Here is a 20,791-nt window from a genome sequence, read left to right as displayed (position 1 = left end):
TTAGTTAACCTGTATTTGAAAATGTGTTAAACTGTAGTTGGATAAGTTATGGATTAGTTCAAATGGTTTTGGTTGAGTTATTGATTAGTTAACCTGTATTTGAAAATGTGTTAAACTGTAGTTGGATAAGTTATGATTTACCTATACTGTGTTTGTTTGGGTTATAGATTAACCTGTATTTGGATATGTTAAGGATTAGTTAAGCTAAATTTGGGTGGGTTATGGATCGGTTTTACCCTGTGTTTGGGTGAGCTATGGATCAGTTAGCCTGTGTTTGAATGGGTTATGGACAGTGTTGGGCAGTAACTAGTTACTAGTAATATAGTTACTGTAATAATATTACTTTTGCAGTAACTAGTAGTGTAACTAATTATTAATAAGGTTTCAGTAATAATATTACTTTTGAAAGGAGTAACAAGTAATAAGTAAAGTAGCAATATTACTTTTGAAAGGAGTAACAAGTAATAAGTAAAGTAGCAATATTACTTTTGCAGTAACTAGTAGTGTAACTAATTATTAATAAGGTTTCAGTAATAATATTACTTTTGAAAGGAGTAACAAGTAATAAGTAATATATTACATTCTTTGAGTAACTAGCCCAACACTGGTTATGGATTAGTTAAAATGTGTTCAAGTGGATTATAGATTAGTTAACCTGTATTTGAAAATGTGTTAAACTGTAGTTGGATAAGTTATGGATTAGTTAAAATGTGTTTGGGTGGATTATGGATTAGTTAAAATGTGTTTGGGTGGGTTATGCATTAGTTAAAAAAGTGTTTGAGTGAGTTATGGATTATTTAAAATGATTTTGGTTAAATTACTGATTAATTAACCTGTATTTGGATATGTTAAGGATTAGTTAAGCTAAATTTGGGTGGGTTATGCATTAGTTAAAAAAGTGTTTGAGTGAGTTATGGATTATTTAAAATGATTTTGGTTAAATTACTGATTAATTAACCTGTATTTGGATAAGTTATGATTTACCTATACTGTGTTTGTTTGGGTTATAGATTAACCTGTATTTGGATAAGTTATGGATTAGTTAAAATGTGTTCAAGTGGATTATAGATTAGTTAACCTATATTTGGATATGTTAAGGATTAGTTAAGCTAAATTTGGGTGGGTTATGCATTAGTTAAAAAAAGTGTTTGAGTGAGTTATGGATTATTTAAAATGATTTTGGTTAAATTACTGATTAATTAACCTGTATTTGGATAAGTTATGGATTAGTTAAGAGGTTTTGGGTGATATACTATGGACTAGTTAAAATGTGTTCAAGTGGATTATAGATTAGTTAACCTGTATTTGAAAATGTGTTAAACTGTAGTTGGATAAGTTATGATTTACCTATACTGTGTTTGTTTGGGTTATAGATTAACCTGTATTTGGATATGTTATTTGGTTTAGTTAAATTGTTTTGGGTGGATTATGGATTAGTTAAAATGTGTTTGGGTGGATTATGAATTAGTTAAACTGTGTTTGGGTGGGTTATAGTTACCCTGTACTGGATGAGGTACACAGAGCACTTGGTCCCCTTGAACAGGTCATTTTTGGGCGTGACGTCTCTAAAGGAAAGCTCAACGTTCCTGCATTCTCGTAAGATGCTGAAACAGCAGGAATGTCACACTGGAAAGTCAAGCACACATCTGTTCCCAGAACAGCACCACAGAGTTTCTCAACACATGTGAACAAACACTGTTACTACAGTTCCTGCAGAAATCCCCCACACTGGCCACGATGTCTGTCTGTGATGATGATTTGACTGTTCACACTGATCTGATCAGATAGTTAACCCAAAAATTAATAATTCTGTCATTAATTACTCACCCTCATGTCTTTCCAAACCCATAAATCCTCCATTCATGGAAAAAACAAAACAAACATAATGATACAACGATAATAATTACAATAATATACACACACCAAGTCTTGACTGGAAACAAAACTCCAAAACAAAGCTCGAGAAGACTACTCTCTCTCCTCCACCTTTAAGATCAACTGTGCCTCGTCCATCTCTTCATTCTGCTGCCGCCATTCCTCCGATTCCACCCATTTCAAAATGGTCCGTCAACAGCCTACGTCAAGCCCTCTCAAACTCCGAACTACATTTCTCCCGCAGATCATCAAAAGCTCAACTCTATGATCTACTTTCTAACTCCAACAGCTCCAGCATCCCAACAAACACCTCAACTCCAAAAAAAGAAGGCCCAGTCCTCATCCACTTCTGTTTCTCTCCTGGCTCAGCGTTCCGAACGCCATCATTTACAGTGCGCTAATCCAGAGGCCACGGCAAAGACCAGAGGGGAAAAAACTACAGCAGCATATACTTCCTCGTCCACCGGCCTTTCCTCCCGGTCAACAATAGCGGCCGCAAAAAACAGTTCCGCAGTTCCTTCAACGCTCACGAATTCTCATTTGCAGGCTTCTCCACTCCCTAGGCAAGACCCATCTATCCCAACTTTTTCTTCCATACTTCCTTCCTTCCGCTTCCCCACCTCTTTTCATTTATTTTGTTGATAACCCATGCGCAACAAGCCAATTCTTCTAATCCCCTTTTTCTCCGTTCTGTGCCTCAAATTCCTCCTAACATCCCCCCTGGCTCAGTCCCTAGCGGGAGGTTGCCTCTGCAAAGGATCCTTTACCCCCTTTTGCCTGCTAACCCTTCCCCTCTTCTCGCTTCAGCTCCTCTTAGACATCGCGGACACCAGTAACTAGTAGGGCCCCCTGCCCAGCATCCATCTTCCTCGGGTTCAATCCACTTGCCAGGCAATTCCCTCGCCTCAGCTGTCCCTCTTCCAGCTCCTCCCAACACAGTCACCATGGATCCACCTCCAGTCTCGACTCACCTCCGTTCCCTAATTGTATCAGGTGCAAATATTGATCTTCCTTCTCAACTAACTTCAGTTCCCATCAATGAATCCCACCGCTCTTTTGACTGTGGCCCTTTAACCATCAGTCTAAAAAATTCCATACCTCAATCAAAATGTGTTCTCACACTGGCAGAATTCTGCATAGCTTTTGCTAGATACACAATCAATTATTTAACCCGTGTTTGGGTGGGTTGTGAATTATTTAACCTGTGTTTGGCTCGATTATGGATTAGTTAATCTGTGTTTGGATAGGTTATGAATTAGTTAAGATGTGTTTGGGTGGGTTATAGTTACCCTGTACTGGGTGAGATACACAGAGCCCTTCTTGGTTCCCTTGAACAGGTAATTTTTGGGTGTGATGTCACTGAAGGAAAGTTCGACATTCTTGCATTCTCATAAGATGCTGAAAGAGTAGGATGAAATTCAAGAACACATGAGTTTCTCAACACATGTGAACAAATACTGTTACTACAGTTCCTTCAGAAATTCCCCACACTGGCCACGATGTCTGTCTGTGATGATGATTTTACTGTTCACACTGATCTGATCTTAAAGAGATAGTTCACCCAAAAATGAAAATTCTGTCATTAATTCTGTCCTTCCAAACCCATAAGACCTCCGTTCATCTTCAGAACACAAATTAAGATATCAAACTGAAAAGATGAATTACTCCAAGGCACTTGTAGTAACAATAAAAAGCCTTTAATGAACTGGGTTAAATCATTAAAATAATTAAGTATAGATCTACACGTTTTGGCTTCAAAGCCTTCTTCAGGATACACATCAATTGTTCAAATAAGTCTTCTTAAGCTATTAGTAAGCAATCAAAGACAGCAGGTTAATCAGTGGGAGTGGCTAGAGCTTTCCTCGTCGTACAAAATATACAAAAAAATAAAACACATAATGATACAATGATAATAATTACAATTTAACCTGCAGAAATCCTGATGTTCCTGTCTGACTTGTATAAAGGAGTGGGTGACTGTTTTTTTTTTCTAGGTTTGATTGTGTTTATGGGGTGCAGTCTAACATGTGTTTTTAAAAACGCATTATTTTTCCACATAATTTACCTTTATTCCACACCGCTCTGTCCCTTCTCTGACAAACGCCTTGATTATTTTTTATGAAGCCCCTCCCTCAGAAATACGCGATGGGCTGAGATTGGCTGAGATTGGAGATTGGTTAGCTGATTGGCTAAACCTCCTCTAGTGCACGTCTAAACATCCCGCCCCTCAGCTCAGCATCATGTGCTCCGGTGGTATTGTAAACAATGCAATACAGACTATATTCAGGGGCGGCGCCAGAGAATTTTGAATGCAGGTGCTGAGGGGGTGCTAGATCATTGACAGGGGGAACTGGGCAATTAATAGTAAATATGACCGAAACAAGTTTTATTATACATATTTTTCATATGTATAATAAAATCACCCAGTCGATTTTGTAACATTTTATTACATGGTTATTTGACTCATCATATTTTTATTTTTATTTTTTTGCCGTTCACGCTGACGTTAATTTTGATTTTTTGCACTTGAGTGCAGAATCGGCTATAATACGCAAGTATGACTAGCCTATATTAAAGGAAGGTTTAGTAGGTTATTTTAATTTAAAATAAACGTGCGATTAGTTGACTAGAAGAATCTTTAGTCGGGCTCAGGCCTAAGTGATCAGACTTGTGGTTTTTCATGGTGGATAGGTAAATGGATAAAAAAAATCCCATAGAAGGAACTGATCCATTTTTAAAATAAAATGCTTTGACATTCCGAAAAGTGCGACTGAAAATCACGTCATGTTGTATTACTTTGCATACGTAATGAATCAAATGTTGTTATTTTTGAATTATTTTATTTATTTCATCTTCTTTATTTGCGGTGGTGCTTTGGTCTTTCTTGGGGTGCTGAAGCACCTTCTAGCCCCTCCCTAGCGCCGCCCATGTCTATATTGCTTATCAATTTGAGCCCGATTGAGACGCAGAGGATATAGTGAAGAGGATCGCACAGAACCTGTGCAAGCGGCTCTTAATGGTATGTTTGTTTGTTGTTGTCTCATACTTTTAGATACGCTATTATTTGTAAATGCTACTACTTTTGTTAGCTTTTAATATACGGTTATATTCTGATTAAAGCTTTAATACAGCACAGCAACCGCATACACGTCCATGTATAACGCTTCGTTGCTATGTGAAAATAAGTGTATAATTGGAACAGTTTGTTGGAGCTGATCTGACGATCTGAATGAGAGAGAGAGAGATGCAGAGTGTGTGCAGAGCAGGCGACACGAGGAACAGGATTAAGAACATCTGTTTTAGAACATTGATTTTGAAGCTTGTGAATCCATTAGATTCGTTAGAAGACAGAATCGCGATTCACATACAGTATGAATAGATTTTTATGTGCACCCCTAGTTTTCTCTTCCTCTTCTCTAAAGCAGCGCAGCATGTCCCCGCCCCTTCGTTACATGTTCCGGGGCGGGGTTTATCTGAGTTCCTGACGCATCGGACCCGGGTACTACCATTTTGTAGGCATTAAATTGACAGAATTTTAAATGATATTGATCAATATATTGAACTTTCAGCGCTGCAACTTTGCAGATACTGTTTATGCTCAAACAGCAACATTACACACTAACTAATGTTAAAAAAGTGAAATAGCAATCAACCACCCCTTTGTTTAAACACACTCATGTGATCATAAACTCCACCCTCTTACAGCTCTTACCAGGAAGAGACTGACGAGTTATTTCTGCTTTCTGTCACACTGACTCTCTTCTCTACTGACAAAAGCAATAAAGAATCAGCCATCAGTTTGTTTCTGAATAGATAGTAGATGTTTGTGATTCTCGTGGTGATTCATTCTTTAAACTGTTGTTCAGAAAGTGAAAGTAAAGTTTAGATCGCTGGAGCTCAAAGACTGAAAATGGCTTCACTATCTGAAGATGATTTTTCTTGTCCTGTATGTCATGAAATCTTCAAGAATCCTGTTGTTTTATCATGTAGTCACAGTTTCTGTAAAGAGTGTCTTCAACAGTTCTGGAGAACCAAGAAAACTCAGGAGTGTCCCGTCTGCAGGAGAAGATCCTCAACAGGTGAACCTCCAGTTAGTTTTGCATTGAAAAACTTGTGAGTCATTCCTGAAGGAGAGAAATGAAAGATGTTCATCAGGATCTGAGGAGATCTGCAGTTTACACAGTGAGAAAATCAAAGACTTCTGTCTGGAGGACAAACAGCCGGTGTGTGTGTTAATTCACAGAAACACGTCAATCACACATTCAGACCCATTGATGAAGTTATTCCTTCATGTAAGGTGAGAGAAATGGCTTTTAGCCAACTTCATGTTGTTTTAAAAGTCCTATTTAAGTGTTGGTATTGGAAAACTTTTTTTTATTTTTTATTTTCAATAAATAACATTGTCATTTACAAACTGTGGTTTGTGTTCACTCAGCTTGCCTTTGTTTTATGGCAGGTTTTAATTTCTGAATTAATTTAGTATGAAATGTTCAGATTCAGATTGTTTATTGTCATTGTACTTACATCCAACAAAACTGTAGATTTTGCCAATGTATCCAGCTACAGATATTATAAATAAATAAATAAATAAATAATAATTAAATAAGGACCATATTGCACATAAGGAAAAATAATAATAATTTTACACCGTGCTGAATGAAATAAAGTGCTCAATGCTCAATATAATTGCACACGATTGGTTCTTCTTACATGTCAAGAATGTATTATCAGTTCAGTGTTCAGTGTGGTTATAGCTTTAAGATAAAAACTGTTCATGAATCTTGTGGTACGTGTTTTGATAGACCTGTAACGTTTCCCAGATGAGTCCTTCAGAATATTGTGAATATTATGTCCATGAATTTGATAATGGTGTTGGTATTATACAATGGTATACAGTCATGTGTATACTGAGAATAGAGAACGGGCTTAGCACACATCCCTGTGGGACTCCTGTGCTGATTGTCAAAGTTGAGAAATTATGTGAGCCCGTTCTCCCTGACTGTGGCCACTCTGTTAAAAAGTCCTTGATCCACAGGCAGATGTTATGCTGAATGCCTAGATCAGACATCTTGGAGAACTTTAAATAGTATTAAAAGCAGAAATGAAGTCCAAGAACAACAGCTATGCATACATTCCTTCAACACGGTCTCACTCCCAACTCGTCACATATTGACGCTTGGTCACGACCCTTTGGCTTCGCTTTTCAACATGCAGGGTCGTCAGTTGCTTTAAATAAGAAATGCTTAGCGTCAATATGCTGACGCAAAAGGGTTAGGGTTAGATTCTCAAAAGGCTTATCGCACACAAAAGCTCTTCCTATGTGCTGTCTCTGTGTGCGTATTAAAAAAATGCCGCCAGAAGAAACCTTACATTAGCAATTGGCTCTTGTGTGTCTCGTGACTGATTGCGTCATGCTGTTGTGAAATGCCATTGGCTCTTGAGTGTCTCGTGGCCGACTGAGTCATGCTACGGGAGTATCTTTTTGAATGAGATGCAAGCATGTTAACGGAACGGGATCATTTTTAGCGATTAAAACCTTATGTTTTACTCTCTTCTTCGCATAAAGATATTGTATGGCTTCAGAAGACTTGGAATGCAACACAACATATTTGTAATGCTTTTATACTGCTTGTTTATGGTTGTTTTTTGCAATAAATACCTGTGGCTGTACTTTTATTTGCCTGTTACGTGTTTTATATTGTTCAGAGGTGGGTAGGTTTAGGGTAGGGGTGGGGTTACATGCTCCAATAAAAGTATAAATTTATATAAAATTAATTTATATTTAACACAAATGCATGAAAACCATTAAATTAAGACAAACAACTGAAAACAATGGAGGACCCTGTGCATTGAAAAATTATGCTAAAGGGGTACCTTGAGCGTCAAAAAGCGATGCCAAGGGGTCCTGACCAAGTGTCAATATATTGCATCCCTGATCCCCTTCTTTAGGTTCATCCTGGCTGTGCTGTACTGCTGCATGTCACCAGACCGGAAAGCTGAATTACGAGCCTTTAGCAAGAGTTTTACATTCTTGGTCATCCACGGCTTGCTGTTAGGAAAGATGTGAATCCATTTCATAATGGTTACATTATCTATGCAACATTTTATATAAAATAGCACAGAAGATGTGTAGATGTCAATGTTATCATCCACAAATACAGTCCAGTCAGTGTGACTGAAGCAGTCTCGCAACTGCTCGGATGACCCTTCTGGCCACATTTGTATTGTTTTAACAGATGGTTTGACCCTGTTGATAAGCGGTCTGTATGCCGGAGTCAAAAACAATGAAATGTGGTCAGACAGTTCTATGGGGAAGAGGTGATGCCTTATATACATACTTGATGTTACTATAAACATGGGTAAGTATATTTTTCCTTCTAGTTGGACACTGAACATGTTCAGGACAATCTTTAGACTTGCTCACCAGCTAATATAAAGACTCCATCCGGATGGGCCTGCTGTTGTTTACTAATGGCAGTTAGTAATGTTAGCATCTGGAGGCAAGTAGACAGCAGTAATTACAATAACTGTAAATTCTAGCGGAAGATAGAAGGGGTGCCATCTTACTGATAAATACTCCAAGTCCGGGGAGCAGTAGGAAGTCTTCTTATGTGTTTTTATTTTGTTTAATTCTAGGAGGTGCTCAATACAGCACTGCAATCATTACAGAAGAAACTTCAACACAATGAAAAAATGAAAGGAGAGTTTGAGGAAACAGTTCGACACATCAAGGAGAGGAAACAGAATCCAGAGTCATTTTCATTACAGCTGTAGATCACTATATACAGTTATGATCTGATATATTTAATATAATGGACTGCAGCTGATTATTTGTGTAAATGACGAGCATCAATCTGCTTCTGGATGCGTTATATGTCGGTCTCTGAGTTTCTCTCAGATCTGAATGATGTGATTGTGTTGATGTGTGTTGATGGAGACGATTGAAGTGAATGTGGTTTGATTTCAGTCTCAAGCTGAGCACACAGAGCGTCAGATTAAACAGCAGTTTGAGAAGCTTCATCAGTTTCTCAGAGATGAAGAAGAAGCTACAATCACTGCACTGAGGGAGGAAGAGGAGCAGAAGAAGCAGATGATGAAGGAGAAGCTGGAGGAGATGAACAGACACATCTCAGCTCTTTCACACACAATCAAAGACACGGAGGAGATGATGAAAGCCAGTGACGTCTGCTTTCTGAAGGTCTGATTTCAGATGATTGATTGATTGATTGATTGATTGATTGAGTTGTTGATGATCAATGGTGTGTTTGTTCTGCAGGAGTTTCCAGTCTCAATGGAAAGGTGAGTGATCTGCTGGTGTCTCTGGTCTCTCTGCTTCTGATCCAAAGCCACTGCGGTTCTGATCCTGAATGTTCTTCCAGAGTCCAGATCTCATCACAGCCGGATCCACAGACGCCTTCTGGAGCTTTGATTCATGTGCCACGTTACTTGGGCAACCTGCCCTTCAGAGTCTGGAAGAAGATGCAGGACATCGTCCAGAACAGTGAGTCTGACTGCAGAAGATACACACACACTGGAAATCATTCATGAGGGGGAAGATTTACAGATTCAAAAATGTCTGATGTGTTTGTTTAATAGACAGTGCATCATTATTCACAATAATCTGTGTTGGGTTCACTCTTGATCATTATATGAACATCAGAATAACAGCATCTGTTGATTGTGTCTCATCAGCTCCTGTGATTCTGGATCCAAACACGGCTCATCCACGTCTCCTTCTGTCTGATGATCTGACCAGTGTGAGATACAGCGGTCATCAACCTGTTCCTGATAATCCAGAGAGATTTGACTGGTGCCTCTGTGTTCTGGGTTCAGAGGGTTTTAACTCAGGAACACACTGCTGGGATGTGGAGGTTAAACAGAGTCAATTCTGGAGACTTGGAGTAACTACAGCATCAAACCAGAGGAAGGGACGGGGTTTCTTCAACACTGATGTCTGGTGTGTGGAGTATGAGGACGAAATGTTGTTGTACGGAGGGTCTTCATGTTTTGGTTTTTGTGTTAAACAGCAGCTTGATCGTGTGAGAGTGAATCTGGACTATGACAGAGGAACGGTGTCATTCTCTGATCCTGTAACTAACACACATCTACACACATTCACAACCTCCTTCACTCACACACTCTTCCCTTTCTTCTGTAATTATGATTTATCTTCCTCTCTGAGGATCTTATCGATCAATAGTCAGTAATCTGTAGCTCCAGCCCGATCTCGCAGCAATTTGTAAATATTTTACGAGGTGGCTAATTCGTACGAATTCATACGACCTTACTCATACAAATTGATACGATTTTTGCTAAAAAATCCTCAGCTTCAAGGCTCCAAATGTAAAAATAAATTCAGTTTTAATGCCAGATTTTAAACAGTTCCAGATGAAGTCAAAGTGAATTAATAAATGACTGTAATAGAAATCCTTCAGCTGCTGATGTGAAATCAATGCATCTTTACTGTCATCTAGAGCTGAAACTGAGAAACTGACTGAAAATATCAGTGGATTTATTACAGATGACAGTCACAATAATAAGAGACTGTTTGATAATGTAGTTAATAAATCTACATGACACTATATGCATTATATACAGGACTAAGGGATGTGATTATAGTAATAAAAGGCTTCTAATAAAATATCCTAATTTAAATAAAGTGCAAAAATGTGTTCAGGAATTTTCATCAAACACTTTTCATCAAAAACAGGTTTTTCCTGAATTACTAAAATACATTATGTTTGAAAAGAAATAACACACATGCATGAGCTAATGTGTGTGTGTGTGTGTGTGTGTGTGTGTGTGTGAGAGAGATACTTTCTAACATGCATTTCTTCTGTTGCCGCTTTAAAGAGATAGTTCACCCAAAAATGAAAATCCTGTCATAATTTACTCATCCTCAAGTCGTTCCAAACCTGTGTGAATGTGTTTGTTCTGCTGAACACAAAGGAAGATATTCTGAAGAACTTTTGTAACCAGGCTGTTTTGGGGCACCATTGACTTCCATAGTAGGAAAAAATAAATAAATAAAATATTATGGAAGTCAATGGTGCCCCAGAACTGCTCTGTTTCCCACATTCTTCAGAATATCTTCCTTTGTGTTCAGCAGAACAAATACATTCATACAGGTTTCTGATTCATGATCTCAGTCTGATCTCTGCTTACTTACTGTTAGTTATTCATCACTGCTGTGATGTTTTAAAGATTGATTGTTGAGATTCATGCACTGATTCTTGATTCATCTAAAACTCACAGCTCAGATTGGGTATCGTTTATTTGTTATGCTTTAAATAGGTAAATCAAGTGATTACTTTATCTAATTAATTACATAATGTGCCGATTAATTAATCAAATTCATCTCAAATTAATGAGATTAAGTAACACCTCTTGTGCCGGTTAAAGAAAAAGCTTTAGAAAGAAATATATTTTAATTCAACATACAAAAATACAAATAAATACTGAAATATAAAATAATTTTATAAAAGAAACGATACTCTAAATATAAAACTAAAAGCGCCAGTAGATGGCAGCAAATCACTGTCAGTCTGTTTCAGAACTGTGTTAGTTTACCACAACCTGCTCACCTTCACATACACTGCTGTTAAAGCTCGGGTCAGAACGAGTTTTAACGTTTTTCAGCATCATTACTCTGGTCTTCAGTGTCACATGATCCTTCAGAAATCATTCTAATATGCTGATTTATAATCTTAAAAAGTTTGGGGTCAGTAAATTTGTATTCCTTCTTTTTTTGTAAGAAATTAAAACTTTTAAGCAAGGATGTGTTAAATTGATACGAAGTGAGAGCAAAGTTTTATATTGTTAGACAAGATTGCATAACAAATGCTGTTCTATTTAACTTTTTATTCATCAAAGAATCCTGAAAAAAGTTTCCAAAAAAATATTTGTCAGCACAACTGTTGCCAACATTGATAATTCTGATAATAAATCAGCATATTAGAATGATTTCTGAAGGATCATGTGACACTTTAGACTGGAGTAATGATGCTGAAAATTCAGCTTTGCACCACAGAAATATATTATATTTTAAAATATATTAAAATTGAAACCATTACTTTATACATTTTGCAAGATTACTGTGTTGTTTTTTTTCTGTATTTTTGATCAAATAAATGCAGTCTTGATGAGCATAAGTGACATCTTTAAAAAACATCACAAGTCTTACTGATGCCAAACGTTTGGACGGCAGTGTACGTGCGATCTCTGTAATAGTTTTCCCGGGAGTCCAAGTCAGTGGACATCATCTTTATTACACTTCTCTGACTGGACGAGCAAGGAGCGGTTAGAGCCGATGAGAAAGTTGGTAAGTTCAAGTAAATGTCAGCATGAGCGTGTGATTTTCTGCAGTAACTGAACTGAACAGACCTACTGCTCAACAGCGAGCTTTGGATCTGCTGAATGTGTATTTTTCAAGCATTCTTTGCAGCGTTCGCTGATATTTTTCTGCACAGTGATGACTAGTGAAAAGCCTTTCTATTAATTTACTTAAATGTACAGTTAACCCAGAATTCTGTCGTCATTTACATGTTTTTCTAATCCTCTGACTGTTGTTTTTCTGATATTGATACATTGTAAATGATTCAAAAGGCATCATTTCATTTTTTGAACTTATAATGTATTTTTCTTTCTCCATCAGGGTGTGGCCAAAGGTTTCATTGGTGCTTTGTCATCATTGCAAGATTTCAGATGAAACCCAGTCAGTTCTTCCACAACACCAAACACTGGCTCGTGTTGTGAACTTTTCTCTTCTACGAAGCAGAGACCAGGAGACGTTGGGATATCTTTCATCCAGAAGTTACTCTTTATTGAGAACTCGCTGCGCGTCGCTGTAGTCATCCAAGTCTAACTAAAAGCAGTGATACATTGTAGTTTTAAATACATTTAGGGGGCAGTGCTTAGGAGTGAAAACAAAGCACCTGGGTGACGACCTTTAAGCATGCAAATGAGGTATTCAGGTATAGAATCCTGCCCCATTTAACCACTCCTAATCTACTCAGCCTAACTGCCCAAAGATTGGGGCAGGGGCATCAAGAGCAATTACAAACAAAAGGCAAGAGTCTCCGTCGTCTGGCTCATTAGACTTACAATAAGAGAACAGGAACTGGCAGGGACCTCTTGAATCGTTCATCTGATGTCATCATCTTCACCATAAATGCTAAATACAATGTATATAACTTCTTCAGTTTGTACACTATTACATTGGAATCTAAATTAAACATTTAAATAAATTTGTAATCCCACAATTCCCCCTTTGAGAGTTCTAATAACTCTCACAAAATACAAATTTAGACACTTAAAAGTTCATTCTTGTAACATGTGATCGTTACAGGCACATAGCACTTGTTCTGTGTTGCTTGTATGTAATTGCATGCTGACACAGAAACAAAACATGCAATTATGGTCCGTGAAGTTCTTACGGGTCTTTTCTGGTTGGAACTGTCATTTCTCGTGATGGGCGTGAGTCATTTGTTGCATGAAACGCTTGATACTAACAGGTTTCGAACCATGAAGAATTATCTTCAGCCATCAGGTGTAATTTTGCTGAAAGATCAAGAATGTCTTGATCATGTTGCTGGATGACTGAAGTTCTCATATGTGATACTCATGCGTTGTGTATTTTTTCTTTGTTCTGTCTTCCGTGACAGTTGGCTCTGCAGTGGGTCTCGTTGTCTTTTAGAGGTTGTGGCTTCACACGCAGGTGAGGAGTTCGGCGTATGGGTCTCAGGACAGCCATCAAGTGGTATCTGCACAGAGGAAGAAAGAAAACAAAAGACAGCAGTATTTGTTCTAAAGACTACAAACATTAGGGTTGTATCCGCTGTTCAATCTCGTCTGCTATTGTTGTTCCTTCTTTCCTATTTCTTAATTCCTGTGACACCTAAAGAACAGTGAGGTGAGGGTGGACTAGTGGATGGGGAAGGCCTATGAGGGATGTTCACCGCAGGGTTGGCCCCAAGCCTGTTGCTCTGGTTCTTCCCTGGGCTCCTCACTGGTCCATGTGTCCTAACCTATCCCTGTAGGTGGAGGAACAACTTTACAGTGTGACACATGAGTCCAAGTTTTCCTTCCTGACACAATACTGCAGCTGCTGTAATCAACATCACTTGATGTGGTCCGTACCACTTAGGCTCTAATGGCTTGTTTCTGAACGACTTTATCATGACCCATTGACCTGGGATGATAGTGTGTCCACCTTCTAGTGGAGTCTGCCAACACGACTCAACTCTCTCTCTGGCACTCTGTACTGCCTTTGTGAGGTTTTCACAGTAAGCGATCAGGGCATCTGAAGCAATGTGAACATCAGCATTTCTAAGATCAATCACACCTGGCATCTGCATAGGACGCCCAGTAATAATCTCATGAGGGCTCAGTCCTACTGATCTGTTAGGTGACGCTCTCATACTACACAGTACTGCGGGCAGTGCTTCAACCCATGGTACTCCTTCCTGATGCATTTTGCTTAGCCTGGTTTTGATTGTTCTGTTTGATCGTTCAACCTGTCCTGATGCTTGTGGCCTATAGGGACAGTGAAGGTTCCATAATCTTCAACATTCTAGACACTTCCTTGACTACCTGTCCTGTGAAGTGGGTACCTTGATCTGAGTCAATGCAATCTGGTAATCCCCATCTGGGAATGAAATCAGTAACAAGACATTTAGCAGTATGTGCAGCTGTAGCACGCCCTGTTGGATAAGCTTCTACCCATCTTGAGAATTTGTCTATTACTACCAAAACGTCAGTTTTTCCTTTACAAGGGGGCAATGATATGTAATCAACTTGCAGGTGACGAAATGGCCCTGGTGGAGCTGGGGTATGTGCTGCTGGTGTGGTGGCTGCTGGTACCTCATTATTTTTCTGACATGTTACACATCTCTTGACTGTTTCAGTGGCTATGTTTCTGAATTTTGGATTCCACCATTGATTTGAGAACCTGTGATTCATCGTTGCTGGACCACTGTGACCCAAATTGTGTATTTGTTGAGCCAAATATGGCAACAGTGATTCGGGAGCAACATACTTTCCCCCTTTGGTCCAGCAGCCGGATGAATCCACAGTGGCTCCTTTGTCTAACCATGTCCATGCTTCATATAGAGGAACGTCTTTATACAGATCTATGATTGATTCCGAAGGTAGAATTGTCTTCTGTGCTGTACTACCTGAACACACTTGTACAGTTGCATAGAAACAAGCCTGTTTAGCCGCTACATCAGCAAGAGCATTACCTTTAGCTTCCGTAGTATTAGTTGTGAGGTGTGCTTTCACTTTGATCACCGCTAATTTCTTTGGGAGTTTCATGGCAAACATTAAATCTTTCACTAATCCAGCATGCTTAATGGGGGATCCAGCAGAAGTTAGAAATTGTCTGGTTTGCCAAATAACACCAAAATCATGAATTACCCCAAAAGCATACCTGGAATCTGTGTAGATATTTGCAACTGATCCTGAAGCTAGCGTGCATGCTCTTGTTAAGGCTACTAGTTCTGCAGCTTGAGCTGAAAAATGATCTGAAGACGACCTGAAGCAACTACTTCAGTGGTGGAAGTTACTGCATATCCTGCTCGTCTGTTACCTTCAATAACTTGAGCTGAACCATCAACAAACAACTCCAATTCTGCGTTCTCTATGGGAGTTTCTGCTATTTCACTTGTCGCTGCATATGTAGCGTAACACAATCATGAGTCATTTCACCTTCACCCTCTAACACAACTTCAGTCATTGCAGACATCATACATGAGGATGGGTTCGTGACTGATGCACGCTGTATAACAATGTTGGGGCTGTGAGAGTTGCTAACCAATTTCCCCAACGGGAGGAGGTGACAGAAGTGACTTTTGCTTGATTCATTAGTGCAGACACTGCGTGAGGGCATTTTACATTTACATTCTGACCTAACACCATTCCTGATGAAGCCTGAAGCGCTAGATGAACTGCCTGTACTGCTCTGAGGCATGGGCCCATACCTTGAGCGACTATGTCAAGTTTACCAGAATAGTAATGAATTGGGCGTAAGCTGCCCCATGATCTTGCATTAGACATGCAGTCATAAAGCCTAAGTGTTCATGGACATAAAGCACAAAGGGTCTATCTGATTGGGCAATTCCTAATGCTGGTGCTTGACATAGTGCTCTCTTCAAATCATTAAAAGCTTTGAGATGAATTTCTTCCATACAAACAGTATCTGAATCTTTACCATGGCCTTTCAACAAATCATAGAGAGGCTGCAATCGAGGCATAGTCTTCAATCCAAGGTCTACAGTAACCTGCTGTTCCTAAAAATGAGCGGAGTGTTTTAATGGTAGTAGGCGGAGGTATGGCTTTGACTGAAGCCGCTCGATCCTGTGTAATGGATCTATTTCCTGCACCAATTGTTTGACCCAGAAATGTGACTTGCTTTTTAGCAATTTGAGCTTTGTGAAAGCTGCATTTGTGTCCTTTTTTATGCAAATAGTCCAACAATGCTGTCAATTCAATTTGATGTACCTCGTGGTCTGTTGAGGCAAGCAAAATATCATCAACATATTGAATCATAGTGGACTGTTTGACTGGACATTCTGGGTCACACAAATCACGTCTGACAGCCTGATGATATATGGTTGGGGAGTTTTGAAATCCCTGTGGTAATCGTGTCCACTGGTATTGTTCATAGTCAACTGTGAAAGCTAACCATGACTGGCTGTCAGAGTGCAACGGTACAGAAAAGAATCCATTAGACATATCAATTACTGAAAAATCTTACAATCTAATGGTAAGCCATTACAAATTGTAGATGGATCTGCCACTAGGGGGGTGATTTTATCAATATGTTTATTGGCTACTCTGTAGTCTATTGTAAGTTTCCATGTCCCATTTGATTTCTTGATGGGCCATATGGGTGAATTACATGGACTGTTGGTTTTAACTAGCACTCCTTGCTTCAGCAACTTTTCTACAATAGGTTTGATTCCTGTATAGCTTCCTTATTAATCGGATATTGTTTGGTGACCGGAGGTGGATTTCCCGTCAATTTAACTGGTTCTACACCTGTTAACAAACCACAATCATCCTTGTCTTTAGCCCAAATTAGATGATTCTGTAAGAAAGCATACTCAGTAGGGATTGCATTATTGGTAGAAACTTGTGCTGAGGAAATTTTTATGCTAGCGGATTCTGAGGACACGTCTAACGTTAGATGTACTTGTCTCAGAAGATCCATGCCTAAAATTGCACCTGTATTTAATGGAGCACATAGCAATTTTGTAGTCAGAGTTTTTGGGCCAAATTGTACCTCTATGGGTGGGGTTTCATACAAAACAGAATCTTCACCTATTACGCCAGTTAAACAAAGTTTGGTTTTCTTGTATGGGATGTTTAAAACTTGTGCCAATTTTGTAGGAATTACTGTACACTCTGCACCTGTATCAAGCAAAAAATCAATCTCTTTCTCTTTTACGCTAGCTTTCACAAAAATTCTTTTGTCATTGTGATGGATTACAGGGGAAAGGTAGCTACTCACAGCCCCAACAATTAGTTTTTTTCCTGGTCTTGTTGTGCTCTTACAAGAGCCTGTACGAGCTGTCCTAAAGTTTCAGTGGTCACTGGCGGAACTACTTCAGGGTTGTAGGCAGGCTGAGGAGGAGCAGAATTATGCATAGCATTTCTTTTACTATCTTGCAACTTCTTCCTACACTTTTTCTCCCAATGTCCTAATTTTTCACAGTAGTTGCATTTGCCTTCTCTTTTAGACCATCTCTTGTCTTGTTTTGTTGTGTTAAACGTAGCTGCTGCTACTCTCACTTTTGCCTTGACATCAGCATCTCTTTCCCATGTAGCTAACCTGTCTAGGTTACTTCTGAGAGTTCTGTTAGACCAAGTTAGATCTAAGAATGGTAAAGCTTTTCTGTATTCGGCTACAAGGCCATCTGACCAGATACGAACTAGGGGTCCCTTGTCATCTAGCACACTTTCAGGGTCATCAACAATTCCACTGTAAATTACAGCTGACTGACAAAATCTCTCAGTATATTCACTCACAGTTTCTTCTTTCTTTTGCACACAGGTAGTAATTCTAGACCAATCTATTTTGGGTCCTAAGATATTCTTTAGGATTTTCAAAATACCTTCTCTTAAATCACCTTTACTTGCATGTCGCAGTTCAGAAGTAACAGCAGATTCAAAACTGTTGAATTCAGATTCAGTTAGAATTTGTGACATCAACTGCGTTACCTCTGTTAAAGACATGTCGTAAAGGCGCACTTTACTGATCAATACTCTTCTAAATTCAGAAAAATGTGTGCGTGCTGAGGGTAAGCTCTGAGACAGTCTCTCTATATCTTTAGGTCCTAGTGTTTTGGCAACAGTTTGTATTTGCACAACAGAAGAGTTGAGAGGAACACTTTCAGTTTCCTCAATGCCTTGAGATCTTCTCCGAGCACCACAAACATTGACCGAATTTACAGGCACATCAATTACTGATTGGAGAGCTACATCTCTTTCAAAGAATGCTTGTAAATCAGGGTAAATTTTATCCGGCTGACTAACTTCCACATCAGTTTTTGCTGCAGCTTTGTTGCGGTTCAATTTCTTAGTCAAAGAGGACACTCTAGCTTGAAGCTCATTGTTCTGTTTCTCTAGCTCTGAGTTACGCTGAGATTGTTGTGTAGCTAGTGCTAAACCAAATTCTCTGTGGCAGCAGATAATGCCTTTCACATTGTTCTTGCGAACACATGCTCCTAATACCTTTTTACACTCATCTACAGACCAAGTCTTATCTGGATGGATCTCATATTTCTGAATTAGTTCTTGTCTAACTTTTTCAGTGACTATTAGGTTCATTTGCACTCCTAACAGTGATTTGAATTCGCTATCTGACCACAAAGGAGTCGCAAGACCACCCTTTTCTGTTGTTGGAATCAGCCTAGCATTCCTTCTAACCATTTTGTACGTTTCTTCTGTACCACACAAACAAAAACACTAAAACTTCTCTGATCAACAGAGGGTACACTTGTTAACACAGCTTAACTATTGTTAACTTTGTTACCACACAATCAAAACACTAAAACTTCTCTGATCAACAGAGGATAAACCAAAATTATTAGCATGAAATGCTAAACTTCTCTGTGAAAAGAGGATAAACCAAAATAACTAGCACGTAAATGCCAATCTTCCCTGCCTACACAGAACAGAGGATAAAACAATATTAGCACTTGATGCTAAACTTCCCTGCCTGGACAGAGGGTAACTTCATCTCTAAAAGTTCATTTTTAGAGGAAAACTTAGTTAACCAAACCCTACAGCTGTCTGTTAACTCTTCTCTGACGCAGAGGATAAACAAATTTGTACTGGTCTTAAAGGTTCTTTTGGATTAGAGACAGCACTCACCACAACCTTGGTTGAGAGAAAAATTCAGTCTGGAAATCTTTGTTCAGCTTGAAGTTTTCGCTGGATTCCAAAAGATGCAGTCTGGAAGCAGATCTTTGTTTGAGCTTGAAGTTTTCAAACTGGATTCAGGTGAGGAAGCTGGAACTCTATCCGGGTCACGGCACCATCTGTTGTGAACTTTTCTCTTCTACGAAGCAGAGACCAGGAGACGTTGGGATATCTTTCATCCAGAAGTTACTCTTTATTGAGAACTCGCTGCGGCGTCGCTGTAGTCATCAAGTCTAACTAAAAGCAGTGATACATTGTAGTTTTAAATACATTTAGGGGCAGTGCTTAGGAGTGAAAACAAAGCACCTGGGTGACGACCTTTAAGCATGCAAATGAGGTATTCAGGTATAGAATCCTGCCCCATTTAACCACTCCTAATCTAATCAGCCTAACTGCCCAAAGATTGGGGCAGGGGCATCAAGAGCAATTACAAACAAAAGGCAAGAGTCTCCGTCGTCTGGCTCATTAGACTTACAATAAGAGAACAGGAACTGGCAGGGACCTCTTGAATCGTTCATCTGATGTCATCATCTTCACCATAAATGCTAAATACAATGTATATAACTTCTTCAGTTTGTACACTATTACATTGGAATCTAAATTAAACATTTAAATAAATTTGTAATCCCACACTCGAGACCAGACCGCTCCACTGCAGCTACATAATGTGAGTACTTTCAAGACCAGGAGTTTATTGTTTTCATTCCAGGTAATGTGTGTAAATGATTAGAGTGTTTACTACAATTCTAATGTGCTTTACTGTTCTCAGTGGCATCTACACTAATATTAGTCTGTTTCATTCTTATTCCGAGGTGAATGTAGCCACCCAGATCCAGTCCGTATCCAGATCAGATGGTGCATCAGCACCTAGAGACGACCTCTACAGCCCTGAACGTCAGCGGAGATCAGGACACCTAGATGAACCCCAGAGACAGATCCCCTCCGAAGACCTCGTTGGCCATCGGGACAAGACCACGACTGTAATATTCAAGCTGTTTGAATATTAATAAGTTGCTCAAAACTTACTATGATCATGTTGAAGCTTACGTGGTACCAAAGGCCAATCAGAGATTGCTTAACAATCTCATCAATGAGAAAATGCAGTCTGCCACGGAAACATTTGATCAATTCATCACTGAGCTCAGATTGCTTGTTAAAGACTGTGGTTACACGAACCCAGAGGAGATGGTGAGAGACCGTGTCGTTTTCGGCATTTATTCCCCACAAGTTGGAGAGAAATTACTCAATCAGGGTGCTGAACTAATGTTAGAGAAAGCGGTAGACATTGCCAGATCGCATGAGATTGCACAAGCCCAGATGAAAAGCATGGCGAGTGGAAGCACGAATGCGGAGCAGGAGCAACAAGTGCACGCAATAAGAAAGCATGCAAAAATACGACAGAGCCGTCAGAACAACACAAAAACCTACAACAGGCAGGTAGGGGTGTGCGATATTGAAAAAAAATGATATCTTGATATTTTTGGGGATATTT

The 20,791-nt window shown here is 39.1% G+C and overlaps 1 protein-coding gene across 1 annotated transcript; it reads left to right on the top strand.

Annotated features, from left to right (window-relative positions):
* Positions 1 to 5,641: 5,641 nt before the first annotated feature.
* LOC131536559 (E3 ubiquitin-protein ligase TRIM35-like) lies at positions 5,642 to 10,729 on the top strand. Its single transcript, XM_058769572.1, has 5 exons — positions 5,642 to 6,172; positions 8,512 to 9,073; positions 9,152 to 9,174; positions 9,255 to 9,376; positions 9,568 to 10,729. The coding sequence occupies exons 2-5, from the start codon at positions 8,966 to 8,968 to the stop codon at positions 10,080 to 10,082; spliced, it is 768 nt and encodes a 255-aa protein (XP_058625555.1). The 5' UTR covers positions 5,642 to 6,172; positions 8,512 to 8,965; the 3' UTR covers positions 10,083 to 10,729.
* The last annotated feature ends 10,062 nt before the right edge of the window (positions 10,730 to 20,791 follow it).

This window comes from Onychostoma macrolepis, chromosome 03, assembly GCF_012432095.1.
Source record: "Onychostoma macrolepis isolate SWU-2019 chromosome 03, ASM1243209v1, whole genome shotgun sequence".
In the NCBI taxonomy this organism is placed as follows: domain Eukaryota; kingdom Metazoa; phylum Chordata; class Actinopteri; order Cypriniformes; family Cyprinidae; genus Onychostoma; species Onychostoma macrolepis.
The sequence above is the reverse complement of the archived record's forward strand: the minus strand, read 5'-3'. Positions and strand labels throughout refer to the sequence as shown.

What these genes read in the sequence shown, in the direction of transcription:
- LOC131536559 (XM_058769572.1), top strand. Translation starts at nt 8,966, where the DNA reads ATGATGAAGGAGAAGCTGGAGGAGATGAACAGACACATCTCAGCTCTT. An exon ending in GTGACGTCTGCTTTCTGAAG is followed by an intron (nt 9,074 to 9,151) that starts GTCTGATTTCAG and finishes TTTGTTCTGCAG; the next exon opens with GAGTTTCCAGTCTCAATGGA. An exon ending in GCAGGACATCGTCCAGAACA is followed by an intron (nt 9,377 to 9,567) that starts GTGAGTCTGACT and finishes GTGTCTCATCAG; the next exon opens with CTCCTGTGATTCTGGATCCA.